The 17,071-nt window shown below is 38.8% G+C and overlaps 1 protein-coding gene across 1 annotated transcript in view; it reads right to left on the reverse strand.

Moving 5' to 3' along the window:
• The window catches only part of SLC26A7 (solute carrier family 26 member 7), a 208,020-nt gene extending 192,109 nt beyond the window's left edge, over positions 1 to 15,911 (reverse strand). The window contains exon 1 of the mRNA XM_024115908.3: positions 15,614 to 15,911. Within this exon, the coding sequence (XP_023971676.1) occupies positions 15,614 to 15,806 (193 nt within the window). The 5' untranslated portion in view covers positions 15,807 to 15,911. The remainder of the gene's footprint in view (positions 1 to 15,613) is intronic.
• Positions 15,912 to 17,071: the final 1,160 nt, after the last annotated feature.

The following is a 17,071-nucleotide window of genomic DNA, read 5'->3' on the forward strand; positions in this document are numbered from 1 at the left end:
AAAACATTCAAGGGTACTCCCATAAGGTTAACAGCTGATTTCTCAGCAGAAACTCTACAAGCCAGAAGGGAGTAGCATGATACACTTAAAGTGATGAAAGGGAAGAACCTACAACCAACATTACTCTACCCGGCAAGGATCTCATTCAGATACAATGGAGAAATCAAAAGCTTTACAGACAAGCAAAAGCTCAGGGAATTCAGCACCACCAAACCAGCATTACAACAAATGCTAAAGAAACTTCTCTAGGTGGGAAACACAAGAAAAGAAAAAGACCTACAAGAATAAACACAAAACAATTATGAAAATGGTAATAGGAAAATACATATCAATAATTACCTTAAATGTGAATGGATTAAATGCTCCAACCAAAAACCAGACAGCTGAACGGATACAAAAACAAGACCCATATATATGCTGTCTACAAGAGACCTATTTCAGACCTAGGAACACATACAGACTGAAAGTGAGGGGATGGAAAAAGATATTCCATGAAAATGGGAATCAGAAGAAAGTTGGAGTAGCAATACTCATATCAGACAAGATAGACTTTAAAATAAAGACTATTACAAGAGACAAGGAAGGACACTACATAATGATCAAAGGATCAATCCAAGAAGATATAGCAATTGTAAATATCTATGCTCCCAACATAGGAGCACCTCAATACATAAGGCAAATGCTAACAGCCATAAAAGAAGAAATTGACAGTAACAATAATAGTGAGGGACTTTAACACCCTACTTACACCAATGGACAGATCATCCAAACAGAAAATAAATAAGGAAACACAAGGTTTCCTTGTGCACTTTTTTCTCAAGTGCACATGGAACATTCTCCAGGATAGATCACATCTTGGGTCACAAATCAAGCCTTGGTAAATTTTAGAAAATTGAAATCATATCAAGCATCTTTTCTGACCAAAATACTATGAGATTAGAAATCAATTACAGGTGATCCCACAGGCACTCACATAGCAAATCCAAAATGAAAATTAATTATTAATTATTTATTTTGATCCCTCCCATAACAAATTCTACTATAACAACAAAACAATATGCATTAAAAACAAAACAAACAGAAAAAAATGCTAGTAGTTCCTTGTTTACTTATGTCCTATCTCAGAAAATGGCATTGTCACCCATATAGTCACCCAATTCAGAAACCTAGAAGTTATCAAAAATGTTATCTCCTCTTTTTCACCCTCACATTGCAGAGCACATTGATCACCTTATCTGTTCCATTTAATACTGGTGGATTCTGTCTCTCCTACTGCTCCTAATGCTGCCTTTCTCTGTTCAGACCACCGTTTTTTCTTTCCTGAACAGGATTTCTCCTAATTAGTCTTTCCTAACTAGTTTCTTGCCTCTGTCAAGTATGTAATGTAAGCTGCTGCCAGAGTGATTATTCTATAACACAAACTTTTGTCACTCCCTGGCATCCTTCAAGATCCATCAATGTGCTCCATTACCGTGGAAAATAAGCCCAAACACTTTTTCCATGTTACTCAAGAAGACTTTTATGATCTGGACTCTGCTAACCTCTCCAGCTACAACTCCCACCAAGTTAGATTATTGACACGTATTTAAACAAGCTATGTTCTTTTATTCTTCTTAACACTGCGTATTATTCTTCTTTCTATAGTGTCCTTTATCCATGGGCTACCTGGGAAACTTGTGTTAGCCTTCAAGATTCAGTTAAAGTATAATTTCCTCTTGAAACTTTCCCTGACTACCAATCTCATCCCCACTCTAGGAAGAGTTGATAATGTTATCAGTGCTATTGATGTACCTTACACATTCTTCATTTGTACAACCTACCAAAATTCTTATAATTATCTGCTTTTGTGTCCAGGTCTCCAATTATATTGTGAAATCTATTGTTAAGGAAGCTAATAAGAATTAATTCCATTTGTAAGTAAACTAGTGTGCATCAAGCAAAGTACTGGTATCTCTTTCATGGGGCTCCAATAAACAAAGAAAGAGGCCTAGGAATAAAATGATACATTTACCCAAAGCTATGAAGAGTATGAGAAGAAAAACAAAGGATCAAAGCAAAGAAATTTCCTGATTATCAGGTGGATGAAGGCATAAGTGAGGTTAAGTGGTCAAGAAGATTATAAAGAGGTCAGGAAATGAGGTTAATAAGCAATTCATTGCAGAACCCAGTACCAACTCAAGGGTGCTGAATGCTAAATTTTTTAGGAGGTGCTGACCACATAAACCATGACTGGGAGCTTCAAGGCTTCTCACAGGTCCTGACTCTTTCCCCTTGAATACTCTGAGTAAAGTTGAACAGGAACTTTACCATGGCATATTTTATTGGGATTTTGTTTTTGTTTTTGATTTTTGTTTTTGTTTTTGTTTTTTGAGGACCAAGTTTATATAGCACTCCTCTAAACCACACACTAGGCCCAGGACCAGCAGAGGATCAGAACTTTCCTCCCCACTTTACATTAACTGCTGGCTAATGTCTTCATCCCTATTTCTCTTTGCTAGCTTGGTGCATCTTCTCACTACCTCCTATGGGCTCCGGCCCACCTACCAAAATTTGAGGCCTGCTCATGTCCTGGATAGAAAATTAGAAAAGACTGTGAGATCTATCCATGCTGCTGGGTCCCTAGACTGTAATTGAAAACTTTTTACCCAGAATCTTGGACCCAGGTACTAATCTTGAGTTGCTCTTACACTTTGCCTGAGCTTCTGACACTTTATTTTCCAGTTTTACCTTTTGTGTTCTTGTCCCACTTGTTGACACCCAGGTGCTAAACTTTACACTCACAGGCTGAGTTTGTATGCCTTAGCTAACCTCCCTGGACCTGACCTCAATTCTACCTTCTCAGATATCTTGATTCCATCCACCTCTCTCTAGTTACAGTGCCACAACCTCAGCTCAAGTGGTAGAGAAGTCCTCAGACTCCTCTCCACCACCTTCCACTTCCCCCACCCAAGAGGAGGACTGCTAATAGGAGGGGTCAAAGTAGAACACTGAGGAAGACAGATGTCTTGATGGGAAAGGCTATGTCCACATGTGTATGTTTTTGCTCTTGTACTCTTTCTTCATCCATGCTACTGATATGATAAAAAGACCAGGGCATGCCTCAAGGTCAGCTCTGATACATCTCTTGTCTTTCTACAGGCACATCCAAATCTTAGCTTTACAAGAAAAAAGGAAATAGCTCTTCAACGTCAGGACTGAATTCTTTTGCTCCATTCCGGGTTTGCTAGATCTATGGTTTAAAACACTAATTCAGCTAATAAAGTAGGATACATTCCCTAAATGTTACTTGTGTATATAGTTCCCTTGAGATCTTCTCCAGAGAAAGAGTGCTTGGAAGGACTTGATTTATTAAAATTCCATTTCATACAATACCATGTACCTTTAGGTAATCAAATCTTGCCAATTTTTTAAGACTGTCACTTTGTTCTCTATGCTGATCCAGTTTTTACAACCAAATATTCATTTCATGTCATGTTATGTAGATAGGATTGCACTACTCTTCACTTTCTTAATAAAAACACAGAAATCTTTGGCAGCTACCTAGGTTATACAATCTACTCAGAAAGTGGCTGAAACCAATACTCTACAAACTTTCATTAAGAAAATGTTCCCACCCTTATGTACCCACACCAGACTATCTTCAAGGTTGAAATAACAAGATCATATTCTCATACACTTTTGTACAAATTTCTGAGGAAGGAAAAAATAATAAGGCCCTTGTGGGCTGGATTGTTGTCTTTTTCTTCTCTCTTTCCAAGAACATAGCAAAGGACTATTTTTTCAAGTATTTTTTAAAATAGAAATGAATAAAGAACCCTAGGAAGACAGATTAGTATTCTTTTTTTTGTGTGTGTGGTATGCGGGCCTCTCACTGCTGTGGCCTCTCCCATTGCGGAGCTCTGGACGCGCAAGTTCAGTGGCCATGGTTCACGGGCCCAGCCGCTCCGCGGCATGTGGGATCTTCCCGGACTGGGGCACAAACCCGCGTCCCCCGCATCGGCAGGCGGACTCTCAACCACTGCGCCACCAGGGAAGCCCCAGATTAGTATTCTTGAAAACAAAATAATTAGGTGGTAGTAGGCACTTCCAAGAATTACATATAAGAAATCAAACACAAACTGTGTGGGTAATGACAAAAGTTATTTCCCTCTGACAACTAATTTATGGTGGTCTTAACACTGTTATTAACAAACCACAATATAATCAGCTGTCTGGTTCACAGCATCAGTGGGCTCAGGGTTAAGTGATATTACAAGTGGATCTCTTAGGGTAAATTTACATATATCCAAGAAACACAACTGTATGAAACAAAATTCCTATAGAAATGCATTCTCTTGGTTCACAGACAAGTATTGTTAATCAAAGATCATTGGTTCTGGGCTTCCCTGGTGGCACAGTGGTTGAGAGTCCGCCTGCCGATGCAGGGGACACTGGTTCTAAACTATAATTCAAAAAGATACATGGATCCCTACATTCATAGCAGCATGATTCACGATAGCCAAGATGTGGAAACAACCTAAATATCCATTGACAATGAATGGATAAAGAAAATGTGGTATATAACACAGCCGAGTGGCTAGGCCCATGAGTCATGGCCCCTGGGCCTGCACGTCCGGAGCCTGTGCTCTGCAATGAGAGAGGCCACAACAGTGAGAGGCCCGCGTACCGCAAAAAATAAAATAAAATAAAATAAAATAAAATAAAATAAAATAAAATAAAGATCATTGGTTCTAATCACTAGAGGGGTTAAGGCAAAATACATCATGTTTTCATACTGTAGCTTATTGTACAGGTGAGATCTCACAAGAGTGAAAATAATTACCACGATCAAAAAGCTTCATGATCAACAGACCTACAAGCTTAAATATTAGAAACAGTACGAGATTAAAAGTTTCCATGGGGAGAGTAGCCACAGGAAAGCTCTATCCCATCATCTCAATTATGATTTTTCACTATCAAGAAACATTTGAGAACCTACTATGTGCCAAATGCATTGATAAGCGCTAAAAGGGTTTCCTAGGACTCAGGACATTCATTGCTAAAACCAGGATTATTGGTCATCCTAGACGGTAAACAGTCCCTGCCACCAAGGAACTTATAGCTTAGAAGAAAAATCAAATATAAATCAAAAACAAATGTGACAGAGTTAATTAAGTGGATAAGAGAGGGTATTCTGGGAAAACAAAATAGAGGTATCTATCAAACATCTTCTGAAAGCCCATAGTTCTCAACCCTAGCTGCTCATTTTACTTTACTTTTTATCATTAGTTGAGGAAGCTGAGGTGCAGAACCTTAAATGATTTGCCCTAAATTCCTCAGAGATTTTGATTTAATTGGCATAGGGCTTGCTTGGGCATGGGTATTTTTTTTAAGTGCTGAAAGAGATTATAATATGCAGCCAAGGTTCATAACTACAGAGCTAAACCCAGCCTGAAATGTGCTAAGATATAATCAGGTGAAGGGGGCCAGGGGAGAAAGATTGCCCATTTAAGAGGAAGCAGTATGTGCAAATGTCCTGAGGCAAAACAAGCATGATCCTTTAGAACACTAAGAGCAGTTCAGTGTAACCAGAACATAGGATGAATGTAAGGAGAGATGTACATGAGATCCAGATATTGAAGGGCCTTGAAAAAACATTTTCAGAAGTTCATGCCTGTGTAAAGAGAGAAAAGTTGGATATTTATAGTTTGCTTTTTATGTAAAACAACTTGTTTTTCTGAATGCTTTGATAGGTTTGGACAATCAAAGTGTCTTTGAGTTGAGTTTGAGAACATCCTACTCTAGATCTGACGAGGATGAATAACAGGAGTGAAGTGGTATTAATGTAAAAGCATAGGGAGTGTTGGGGAATATGACAAATTGCAAAGTCCATGCCTACATAAAGGGTGCAGGCACCAGTCAACTTCAGCCTATTGTTTCCATTCGGGAATATTAGCCCTTTGCTGTTAGATGATTATATTTAAATGAGGAAAAAACTCTCAATTTTAAAATGAAGTCTTCTAATATTTGTACGTTGGCTCCCAACATTATACAGGCCGATAAAAATGCACCTGCGGTTTCAGTTCCAGGGAAGTATTTGGAGTTCCAGGGAGCAAGACGGAAGGGATGAGAAGGAAGACAGTAAGGGAAAGTGAGAGAGGCCAGTGAGATGGTGTGAAGCAAGGATGCTATGAAGAGTAAAATAGCAAATTAAAAAGCCATTTGCAATGGCACAGCTGAAGGAATTTAAAACAAAGATACCCACTGTATAACTTAATTTTTTTGTGTAGTTTGAAAATAGATAATAGAGGGATGAAATTATAAGTGAGAAGACATTATAACTGGCAAGAAATGAATAATGGTGACTTTTTATTAAGATAGGAGCACGGACTCAAGAGTTAGAAAGACACACATTTAAACACTTCCTATGCTTTATAGAAACTGTATTACCTTGCAATACAAGCAAACTAATCAGCCTTCCTTCATCTGTAAAATATAAATAATATCAAACTCTTGGGTTATTATGAAGATTCAATGATATAGCATGCAGTGAATGTTTAGCACAGTTTGTGGCACATTTTAAGCATTTAGCAAATGTAATATTACCAGGGAGGTTACCAGGGAGGTTGCCACAAGGACAATGGGCATTCAGATACATTAGAGAGACATTAAAAGGAAAGAATTTATAAAACTTGAATAACTGAATATGGCTGAAGGGGGAAAAGGCAGTAAAGATCCCCACTAGACTTCTGGCATAGACAACTGAATAGATGGGGGTGACTTTCAGTATAATAAAGAATAGAGGATAAGGGCTATTTTCCCCTTTTATTTCTCCCTAGCTTTTAGTAAACTCTCATACAGACATTTTATCCTGTGTCACCTCTGCCACATGGTAAAAGCTATTGTCCGTTGATGCTCAGGCCAGTATTAAAGCACAACTCTCCTTCCTCCCACACCCTAAGCTAGTGTAGCAGGGGGTATGAGAGGCTCTCAAGGGAAAGTACAGGAGCTCTGGTATAGGTACTTCTTCCCACTGGCACAGCCCTCTTCCCCTATCAACCAGAATCTCTGGGTTTTATTTTATCAAGGAAGGTGACATGTCATCATGTGATGGGGCAGCCTGAGGGGCTGTTGTGCAGTGTGCTGCTCAGTGTCATTCCCAGTCCCACTCAGGTTATGTCTGTTATACACAAAGCAAACTGGAGAACAGAAAGCAGTGAGGGATGAAAGATGGAGCCCAGCAGATTTATATTTCAATCCCTCTTAGCAGTGCTAGAATTGAGGGCAAGTCACCCAGTGTTCTCAGCCTCAAACTCCTCTTCTCATGAAAAGGACTGTAAAGTATGAAATATCTATCTTGCTGGGTTTTATAAAATTAGAGACAATTTGTGTAACACATTTAAATTGTAATAACCCTCAAATGTGTAGTTAAGGTGATTAGAAGTAACCCAACTTAAACCTAATTAACAACAACCAAAAAAGTGTTTGCATATGCAAGTGAAAAGTCAGAAGTGTACTAGCTATCATCAGTACTCAGTTTCTCTCTGCTATGCCCTTTTCTGGGTTGGCTTCATTTTCAGGCTTTGGAGGCCCAGGGAAGTTTTAGAGGTACAATCATCCTTACTGTTAGTAGTCTCAGCACAAAGGAAGATGTCTTTTCCTTTCTTCCTGAAAGGTTCCACACATGTCCTAGGATCCAGAGTGATTGGACCTTTCAGGTCATTTGTATTGCCATCACCATTTTAAAATAAGAAATGACTGGTTTGTTGTGTTGTAAACCTCCTTGTGCCTAGAGGGGAAATTATCACCATCGATCCAGTCACTGGCCAGGTGTATGGAATTGTGCTAATTATCAAGACTTGAGGCACAAGTCTTCACCTGGACCAACAACTGTCTGGATGCAGCTCTCAACACTGATGCACATTAGAAACTGGGACAATTTAAAAAAGAAGAAACACAATGCCTCCATGTCTGGGAACTACTCCCAGGAAAGCTGATCTAATTGTTTGTCACGCGGCCCAGGTACCAATGTGCTTTTAGGCCCCAAGGTGGTTCCAGTGGGCCCCAAAGTTGAGAATCCTGGTTGAGGGAGACTTATTTTACTGATCATCCTAGAGCCAAAATTAGAATCTCACCTGAACCATGTATACCAAAAATGGAAGAGGGGTTGTTCCTCAAAACAAATCCAAGGCATAATTACTAAAAGAAGCAAGGATGGATCCTAGCTGGCAAAAACAGAAGTCTATTACTATATAAGTCACACACCTAATCTTCACAGCCACTACACATCTGTTTGTTGCAAACCTTCCCAAGTTTTCAACACTCTAAAATGGAAGGTCATGGTTCTTCCAAGTGAACAGGTCTAAATATTATAGGGAGTATTATTCTAAGTGCAGAAATATATAAATAGCCTTTTAATATACAAATCACCATTAATTTACATTTAAGAAAAACAGGAAATCAGAAGTGCTGAATGAAGCCTAGAGCTATGGGTAAGAGCATGTGTCATGGGATGAGGGGAAATGGAGAAGTGAAAAGACAGCAGAGTGTTCCTAGCTCCTGTGTACATTTTTATGGAGGTCAGGGAAAGTATAATTTAGATTTATTTAGCAATATTTGGCTGCCATTGTTCCTGGAGAAAAGTTACTAGATATAATAAATCGTTATAATCTCTCTACTTTATAATCTACATGTTTATAGTGATTAAAGGGGTTAGGTTAGAGATATGTAGCTAATGCTAGGATTCCTAACCCTCAGGGCTGAGACCATGCAGGGAAAATTTCTCAGATAAGCCTTTAATTTTCAAAGTGCAGTATGCGTCAGGAATTTCCACTTATCATTCCACGTGTCACTTAGCTGCCCTCAGGAATGCAATGAAGATCAGCTTCCACACATTTTGGTGCCAGTAATGCCACAAGTTCTACATAATTATAAGGAACATACACCCTTTGTCTGTGGCTCAGAACACTGTGATTTGAACAACAGGCAACCCTGTGGCAGCATAAAATTTTCCTGGTTTGGCAACAAAAATTCTAGGTGATCCCTTGGAATGCAAGTCAAAACATTCTCATATTCCTCCTCAGTGTATTAGGTACTTATATGGCAAGTCATGCATTTTAGGTCTCCACCCTGTCTCAATGCTTGAGTTTTTCAGATTGGAAAAAGAAGAAAGTATTTCCTGCAAGTGGTCATTCAGGGTAGAATGTGAACTAAATACTCCAGAGTCATACTGCTTAACTTGCCAACCATGTTAGTGACATGTTTAAGTCAATGACATTCTCTAGAATGTTTGTTCACCTTCAAACTACATTCTGTAGTGAGGTCCTATATGATGTCAGTTAAAGAACACTGTGGTAGATGCCAGTTATAATGGTTTTCACCTGATGTTAGTACTGAGCGCTCCCAAATGTTTTTAATATTTTTAAAAACACAAATCATTTCTAAGAAATATTTGAACATGGTGAAAGAAAGACCTAAAATTCCTTTTCTTTTTTTCTTGGATATGAGCACACATACACATATATATTTACTTCGTGGAGTAAATATCTACTTTGAGTACTCATTCTTGAATAAAATCCTTTAGCAGTCTGATATAGCCTATGAACCCCTTCCTAGAATACTTTGTTAACGTAAGTAACAGAAAATACATAGAATTATAAAGAAATGAAGTATTCATGCTCTCCCTGGCCGGGCCTAAGCCACGCCAGACTAGGGACAGACGTTCCTGCCCCTCGCCTCCCCGCCCTCCCCAGCCCCGTCGAGGGGTGTGTGGAAGACAGGGGTGCGGCCTCCGGCCCTGACCCTCAGTCTCCCGCCCCCTGCCTCACGGCATCGGGGGAGCCGTGGTCCTCTGACGCAGCAGACACTCTCGCTTTGCCTCCTTGGCGTGTGCCTCGCCAGCGGTTCTCCCCGAGGTGGGGTGGGGGGGGGGTCCCACCGGGGGGAGATCCCACCCCGCACTGCACGCCCCTGTCGGTGCCTAAGCGTGCCTCTCCGGGCCCTCTGTGGTGCCCCTGGAGTGCTCCAGGTGGTCCCTTAGGTGCCTGAGGCCGAGCGGTGGTGTCATTTCCCTTTCCCAGCGCGCTCCTCTGGTCCCCGCCACGGTGGTGTGTCCCGTGAGCAGCTCTCTTGGTGGGTTCGAGACGGTAAGAGAGGCGTGCCTGTCCCCCCCCTCGGTGGAGCTAGGTGCCACCTCGTCGTGGTCGTCCTCTTGCGGACTGCCCTGGGGAGACTGACTCTGGCCGGGCGAACACCACGTGTGCCCCTTTGTGGGGGTCGCAGACGGGCGTGGGGGTGATCATGGTGGGCCAGGGCCTGCGAGAGGGGGGGCTGTCACGCTTCTCGGGCGTGCTCCCCCCTTCAAGAGCCCGCTGGACGAGCCTGAGAGCAGCACAGGTCGTGCCTTGGCCCTGACCGTGAACGCTCCTGTGGGCCGTGCGCTTACCCATACTGCAGCAGCACCCCCTCCTCCGCCCAGTCAAGAGCTGACGGCCAGTGGAGCGCCTCCGTGGGCCCGAAGGGAAGACGATGGGTGGGGGACGACGTGCCCTCGGTGAGAAAGCGTTCTCTAGCTATCCGAGAGGGAGCCTTGGGGTACTGGACCCCCCCAGCTGCTGCCCCTCCCAAGCGCAGTGGCCACTGCAGCGAGTGCCAGAGCACGTGGGCAGGACCCCTCGCCTTCCCCGGATGGGTGCGCCGGCCTGCGGTGGGGCCCAGCGCCTGCTCTTTGAAAAAGGAAAAAAAAATAGAAAGAAAAAAATTAAAAACAAAAGAAAAACAAAAAAAGAAATGAAGTATATTAGAATATATTAATGCAAGTTCACAGACCTGAAAGTTGTGCGGATTTAAGTTAAGAGCCTAGTCTTATGTATTCTTTCTTAAAGGTTTTATTCAAGAATGAGTTCAAGGCATTTCAACAAAACATGTTAGAAAGTGTCTTGGCAAGGGATACAAATTCAGACACTCATAGGGATAGGCAGATAATAAGGATACTAGGAGGAAGGGTGGCAGCAGATGTGTGAATGGTAGAAACTGTAGCAAAATACAAAGCACATGCCCTGTCCACAGGGGAAGCCAGCAGGTTTTTACCACATGGGAACATGGGCCCCTTATGGCCATGTATTTCCCTTTTTCAAGAGAAGCCAGGCACCTAGATTTTCATATGAACTATACAGATGGGTTAATGTTGGTTGGAGAAAAAAATTAAACACTGGGATGAAGGAAACACAGACAAATCTTTTACCAGATTTGTCTGGTGGGCTAGAAGTTTATAAATTCAGGAAAGTAAGGGAAATTGAAAGAAATTAATTACTCACATTTTTATGTATTTTTTACTATCGATATCTTTATTACATTTATTTTGAAAACATAAGAATTAATTTAAATTTAATTTCCTTCCTAGAGTGGCAGCATGTTACCATAGAACAATCAGAGGCTTCAGGAGCTAAATTGTTTATTTAATGATATGGAGAAACATTTACTGAAAACCTATGTTACTAAAAACCTATGTTGATGCACCAGGTACAAGTCGGCAAAAATATAAAGATTAAGACATTCTTTCCAAAGCTTACCCACCAGTGCATAAAGAGTTGTACCAAAAGATTACAAAACAATCTGTTAAGGCCTATCATAGAGATATGTAAAAAGTACAAAGGGAGTAGGAGGTAAGAAAACATACATCTTTCCCAGGAGATTGGGAGGGATTCTCAGAGGAAAGATCTCTTTGAGTAGAACTTTGCATTAAGGGGCCCAGATTATTAATGATCTAATAGATTATTCTGAAGAATCGGGCTTTTATCCTAGAGGAAACAGAGGGTCACTGAAGAATTCTGAACAGGGAATTGATGTTTAGATTTTTATGATTATTCCAGCTACACTATGGAATGGCCTACAGGAAGAGATAGAGTAGAGAATGAAGACCCACAAGATGATGATTTCAGTAGGTCAGTGAACTAGGGCAGTAGCTGGGAACATGAAGTAAGACTACTAGTTTGGAAAGATATTTAGGGAATAGAAACAACAGAACCTAGTGGTTGATTGTACACTAGATGGTAGAATAGCAAAAGAGAGGGAAGAGTTGAGAATGACTTGAGACTCTGTGAGAGGTAGTCTGGTACAAAGGTGAGAACATAGTACCTGGAGCCAGACCACTTGGGTTAAAATCCTATCTCTTCTAACTCATTTACTGTGTGACTTTAAGCAAGTTATTAATTCTCTGTAAGCCTCAGTTTTGTATATATGTCAAGTGTTCTTTTGTGTCTAAAAATTACTGTTATTATTTTTTATTATAATTCTGGTTAGGATGGTGGTATCATTCAGTCTGTTTCTTTTAGAAGACTAGCATTACATTTGAAGTGCTTTTAGGAGATTCTAGGTTTGTATAGTTGAATACATGGATCTCGGGTTGAGAAGAAAGTTTCAGTAGTACAGTGAAGGTGCTTAGAGCCTCTGATGCAGATGAAATAGCCTAAGGCATTTTCAGAGAAGAAGGCCCAGGGTTTGAGTCTCCAGGACACTAATGTTTAATGGGTAGATAGAGTAGGAAGCAAAATCTGCAAAGGCCATAATAAGAGAATGCCAGAGAGGTAGCAGAATGTAAACAGAAGAGCAGTGTGTAAAGCCCAAGAGAAGAAATGGTTTTAGAAAGGCTATGGTCAACACAGAAAATACTACAGAGGAATCAATTATGATGATGACTGACAAGTGTCTATATTTAACAGCTAGGAAATCTTTAATAAAGTAATTTAAAATGTCTCTTTGGTATTTGACATATAGAAAAGACTCAAATGTTAGTTTCCTTTAGCCTTAATTTTAAATGCATTTCTAGAGAAAGAAGAATTAAAAACAACTACTGGATTGAATTATATAATTTTTTGCATTTGTAGGTTAAAAAACATTAAATTCAACAATTTCATGTAATTCAACTATGTTGAATAACTGAAAAGCTGCTTCAAAGACTGGTAGAGTAAAATCAGATTTTTGTTTCTATTGTTTGCATTATGATGCAAGAGCAAAAATTACCCCTTCTTCTAATTTTTCCTAAAGAAATGGAGTTGATAATGATTGCCAATACTGTATTCACATGAATAGCAGGTAATGATATCTAAGTGCCTTCCTTACTCCATGTTCTACTGTAGTTATTTCCCTTGTCACTCTGCCTTTGAGTCTAAAAACTACAGGGGTGAAACCTAAATGTAAAGGTAATTTAAAGGAAAGGATATTCTCACCTTTCCAAAGAAATGCCTTCTATTACTAATAACATTGGTATTATGAAAAAGTCTAGTTATTTTGGCAGTGTAGAGTATAAAGCATAAAATGTTGAGTGTTAGCTTTGGAATCAAGTCCTGACTCCACCACTTATCAGGCATGAGGTCCAGGGAAAATTATTTACTTGTCTAAGCTTCCACTTTCTCATAGGGAAAATGGAGGACTGCTATCGTTTGGGATTTTGTTGTGATAGGGTAAGATAATGTATATAAGGGATTTACAACAATGCCCCTTACAACAAATGGTAGCTTATGATATTTACCCATAGTGGGTAAGCATGAGAAAGTTTGAGAGAATTGTTTTTAAAGTACTTTTAGAAGGATTAGTCTGTCCATACACCAACAAAATCCTTTAAGTTCTTTCTAGCAGTGTAGCCTTCCTTGCCCAATCACTGGGAGCCTTCCAAGAGAACGAAGAGCCAGATCCATAACTTCCAAGACACAAGGGCTGAGTAAGCTTTGTGCTTCTCATCAGTCAGTGGCTGGCTAACATATTTCTTCATAACCAGTGAAATGCATGACTCATAAAACAAAACCCCTCAATATTTATATCCAACAAAAAGCCACACAATTAACTACCAAAGACACATAAATGATAATGCTAATGATGTATCACAGGTATCTTTATCATATCCCCAAATTTTCTTATTAACCTGATATTTAACAAAGATGAAAAAAATTTAGTGTTAGAAATATATTTTTCTTTCACTTTACAATAAATTAAAGCAAAATAAATTTATAAAATATACTGAAACTATCTGGTGAAAAAGTCCTTGTAAGCTCATCACCTTAGTTTCAAAGTCCATGGTAGTGTCTCATTTCGAATTTAAAATTCAATAAATACAATCCTAAAAAATGCCCCGCGTACCGCAAAAAAAAAAAAAAAACAAAACCCCTCAATATTTATATCCAACAAAAAGCCATAAAATTAACTACCAAAGACACATAAATGATAATGCTAATGATGTATCACAGGTATCTTTATCATATCCCCAAATTTTCTTATTAACCTGATATTTAACAAAGATGAAAAAAATTTAGTGTTAGAAATATATTTTTCTTTCACTTTACAATAAATTAAAGCAAAATAAATTTATAAAATATACTGAAACTATCTGGTGAAAAAGTCCTTGTAAGCTCATCACCTTAGTTTCAAAGTCCATGGTAGTGTCTCATTTCGAATTTAAAATTCAATAAATACAATCCTAAAAAATGCCTTAACCTGCTATTTACTTTGCATTTTTGTGAAAGACTACTATGCTTTGCTTTTGGCAAAATGATCATTAAAAATATAATAGAAGACTATTCAGGGAAATGGAATCCCAGAAAGTATGATAGTATTATGGATCTTAAAGTAAAGCCACCAGTGCAGATGTTCTTAATCATACTAAAAACAGAAACACATAAACCAGTTTGTTCCAGCTACAGAATAATTCAATTAGAAAAGTGCTTATAATTTAACGGTATGAATAATAGTTCAAGCCAGGGAGGTAGTAAAACTGCAAAAAAATATAAATCTACAGTCTGTGCCAAGGAACATTTTACAAATTCTCAAGGCTGAAAAAATCAGTTCCTTTTCTTGCTACAGGTAGAAAGTTATTACCTGAATTAATTTTTAAAAATACAATGAATATACCTTTCAGGAAAATACACACACAAAAAACGCATTTTTATACATGCTCATACATGCTCATACACTGTATGCACACTAGTTACCTAAGAGTTTTCACCAAGAGAAACACCTATCTAAATCCAGAATATCATTTATAATCTGCTTTGGGAAAGTTAAAATCAGACTTCTCACCAGTTTAAATTTCGTATTGAGAAACAAACAGTATGTAATGTGATACAGAATTAAATCAGCATGTGAAAACGTAAGCTCTAAGGACACACAGGATTCTCTCTGCAAATAATGATCTTGGCAAAGAGCCTCCTTTATGACAGAAAGGTTTACTCCTTGCTTATAGCAACTATGCTGCTAATTAGGTTTACAAATGACTTGTTCAAGCCAGGAAATATTTTATAGCTTGATTCAGCTTAAGTAGGAAGCTGTATCAGCAAGGTCAAACTATAAAAAGTCATTCTCCCACAATTACTGAAATTATTGATCTTTACTCATATAGTATGAATTTTAACATTGCAAATATATAATGCCATTAAAAATTAGTTTGATGTTTATTAGGTATCAAAAAATAGCAAAAAAAAAAGACAACTAGGAAAACATTTCTATACAGATATTCAATGTGTTTATTCACCCAAAGTCAATTAAAATACATTTCATTAGTAGATCTTAGGTCACAATACTCTGCCAAGAAAGCAAAGTGATATCTATTCTGCATAAAACAGGAAAATCAAATGCAGTACTTTACCTTGTGTCACCTGTTGAACTGCCAGCATTATCCCAGACACAGCGTCTGGAAGCAAATTTTCTTTCAAATTGTAATGTGTTGCCCATTCCAAAATAGGTAACCGCCTTCTACACCACTGTTTAAAGTCTTCACAATGGGGCATATGCATCTTGCTCCAGAGCACACTTTTCTTTTTTCTCTTTGCCCCTGTCATTTTCAGATTACCTCTTGTAGAAGTAAACTTCTTTAAACAAGAAAAAAATCGTTGCAGAACACCTCCTTTCAATGCCAGGCTCCAACTCGTCTGTGGTTTACAATGTCAAAGCAATCCAGAAAATAAATCAATAAAAGAAAGAGGGAGAGAGACAGCACTTAAATATATGCAGCCAGGCTGTATGTGTTATTATGGTACAGCTAATTATGCTAGATGAAAGATACAGATTAAAACCTTGAATTCTTATTTGAATGAGATGGAGAAATGGTCCCTGTTAGTATAATATTTTTCTCATCTTGGAAAAGTAATGGATTCAGTGTTAAGTTGGTGTAGAGTTCTCTTGCCAGTAATTCCCCTTATATTCACTGTAGTCTTATGTTTTGGCTTAAATCCCAGCAGCTAATGAGGTAGTTCTGGGCATGTGTTGGAAGTGGGCCGGGTTATGCTAATGAACCCAGGAAGCATTTAGCTATTCCCGTCTCTCCCTGCAAGCTATGCAAAACTGTAAAACTGCCAGAGAGGTTTGCCATGCAAAATGTATTCAGAGAATCTAGATTTACTTCTTTGGGGAGTGTATATTTTCAATATATCAAACAACTACCAGTTCTAAAACATTCAGAAACGTAAGAGGCATTGCTAAATGCCTTTTTTTTTTTTTTTTTTTTTTGCCTGGGAGACGAGATTTTCATTCATACAGAAACATTCAGTCAGCCACTGCCCAGTCTGGGAACAGAATAGCCAGTGAAATTTCATTTCATGGGCTAAGAAAATATGCATACAATGAACAATTATTTGTGGCAACAGTTATTTCCTGTCTCTGAATTGTTCATTCAGTTTTCTCTATTTTTCCAATTATATAATTCTCACACTAGTGCTCTTGTAACTGAAATTTCTGAGGAATGACATATGGTTCATACTACTGTTTGAAATGTCCCCAATATTTTTTATGATTCTGGCCTCTTTTCACATGACTTTTGGGGGGTTTCTCTATTTTTAAAAGGATGTTACATTTTATAATGGAACAGTCAGGCTGTCAAAGACCTTTATTTTATGATTGTAAGTCCCAGCCCCCAGAATAAAAAGCCTGCATTTATGAGCTGTGCCATTCAAATTAAACCGAAAAGCCAATATATTAACTAAAATTGTGAAACTAAGAAAAAGAATACCATGTATAGAGTTTGCTGGAGCCCTTTTAATGCCTATTTGTCCAGAGAGTAGAGATCTGTTTTCTGGAAATCTTTAGAATAACGAAGTACTTGGACACC

The sequence above is a fragment of the Physeter macrocephalus genome, chromosome 15 (assembly GCF_002837175.3).
Source record: "Physeter macrocephalus isolate SW-GA chromosome 15, ASM283717v5, whole genome shotgun sequence".
NCBI lineage: Eukaryota > Metazoa > Chordata > Mammalia > Artiodactyla > Physeteridae > Physeter > Physeter macrocephalus.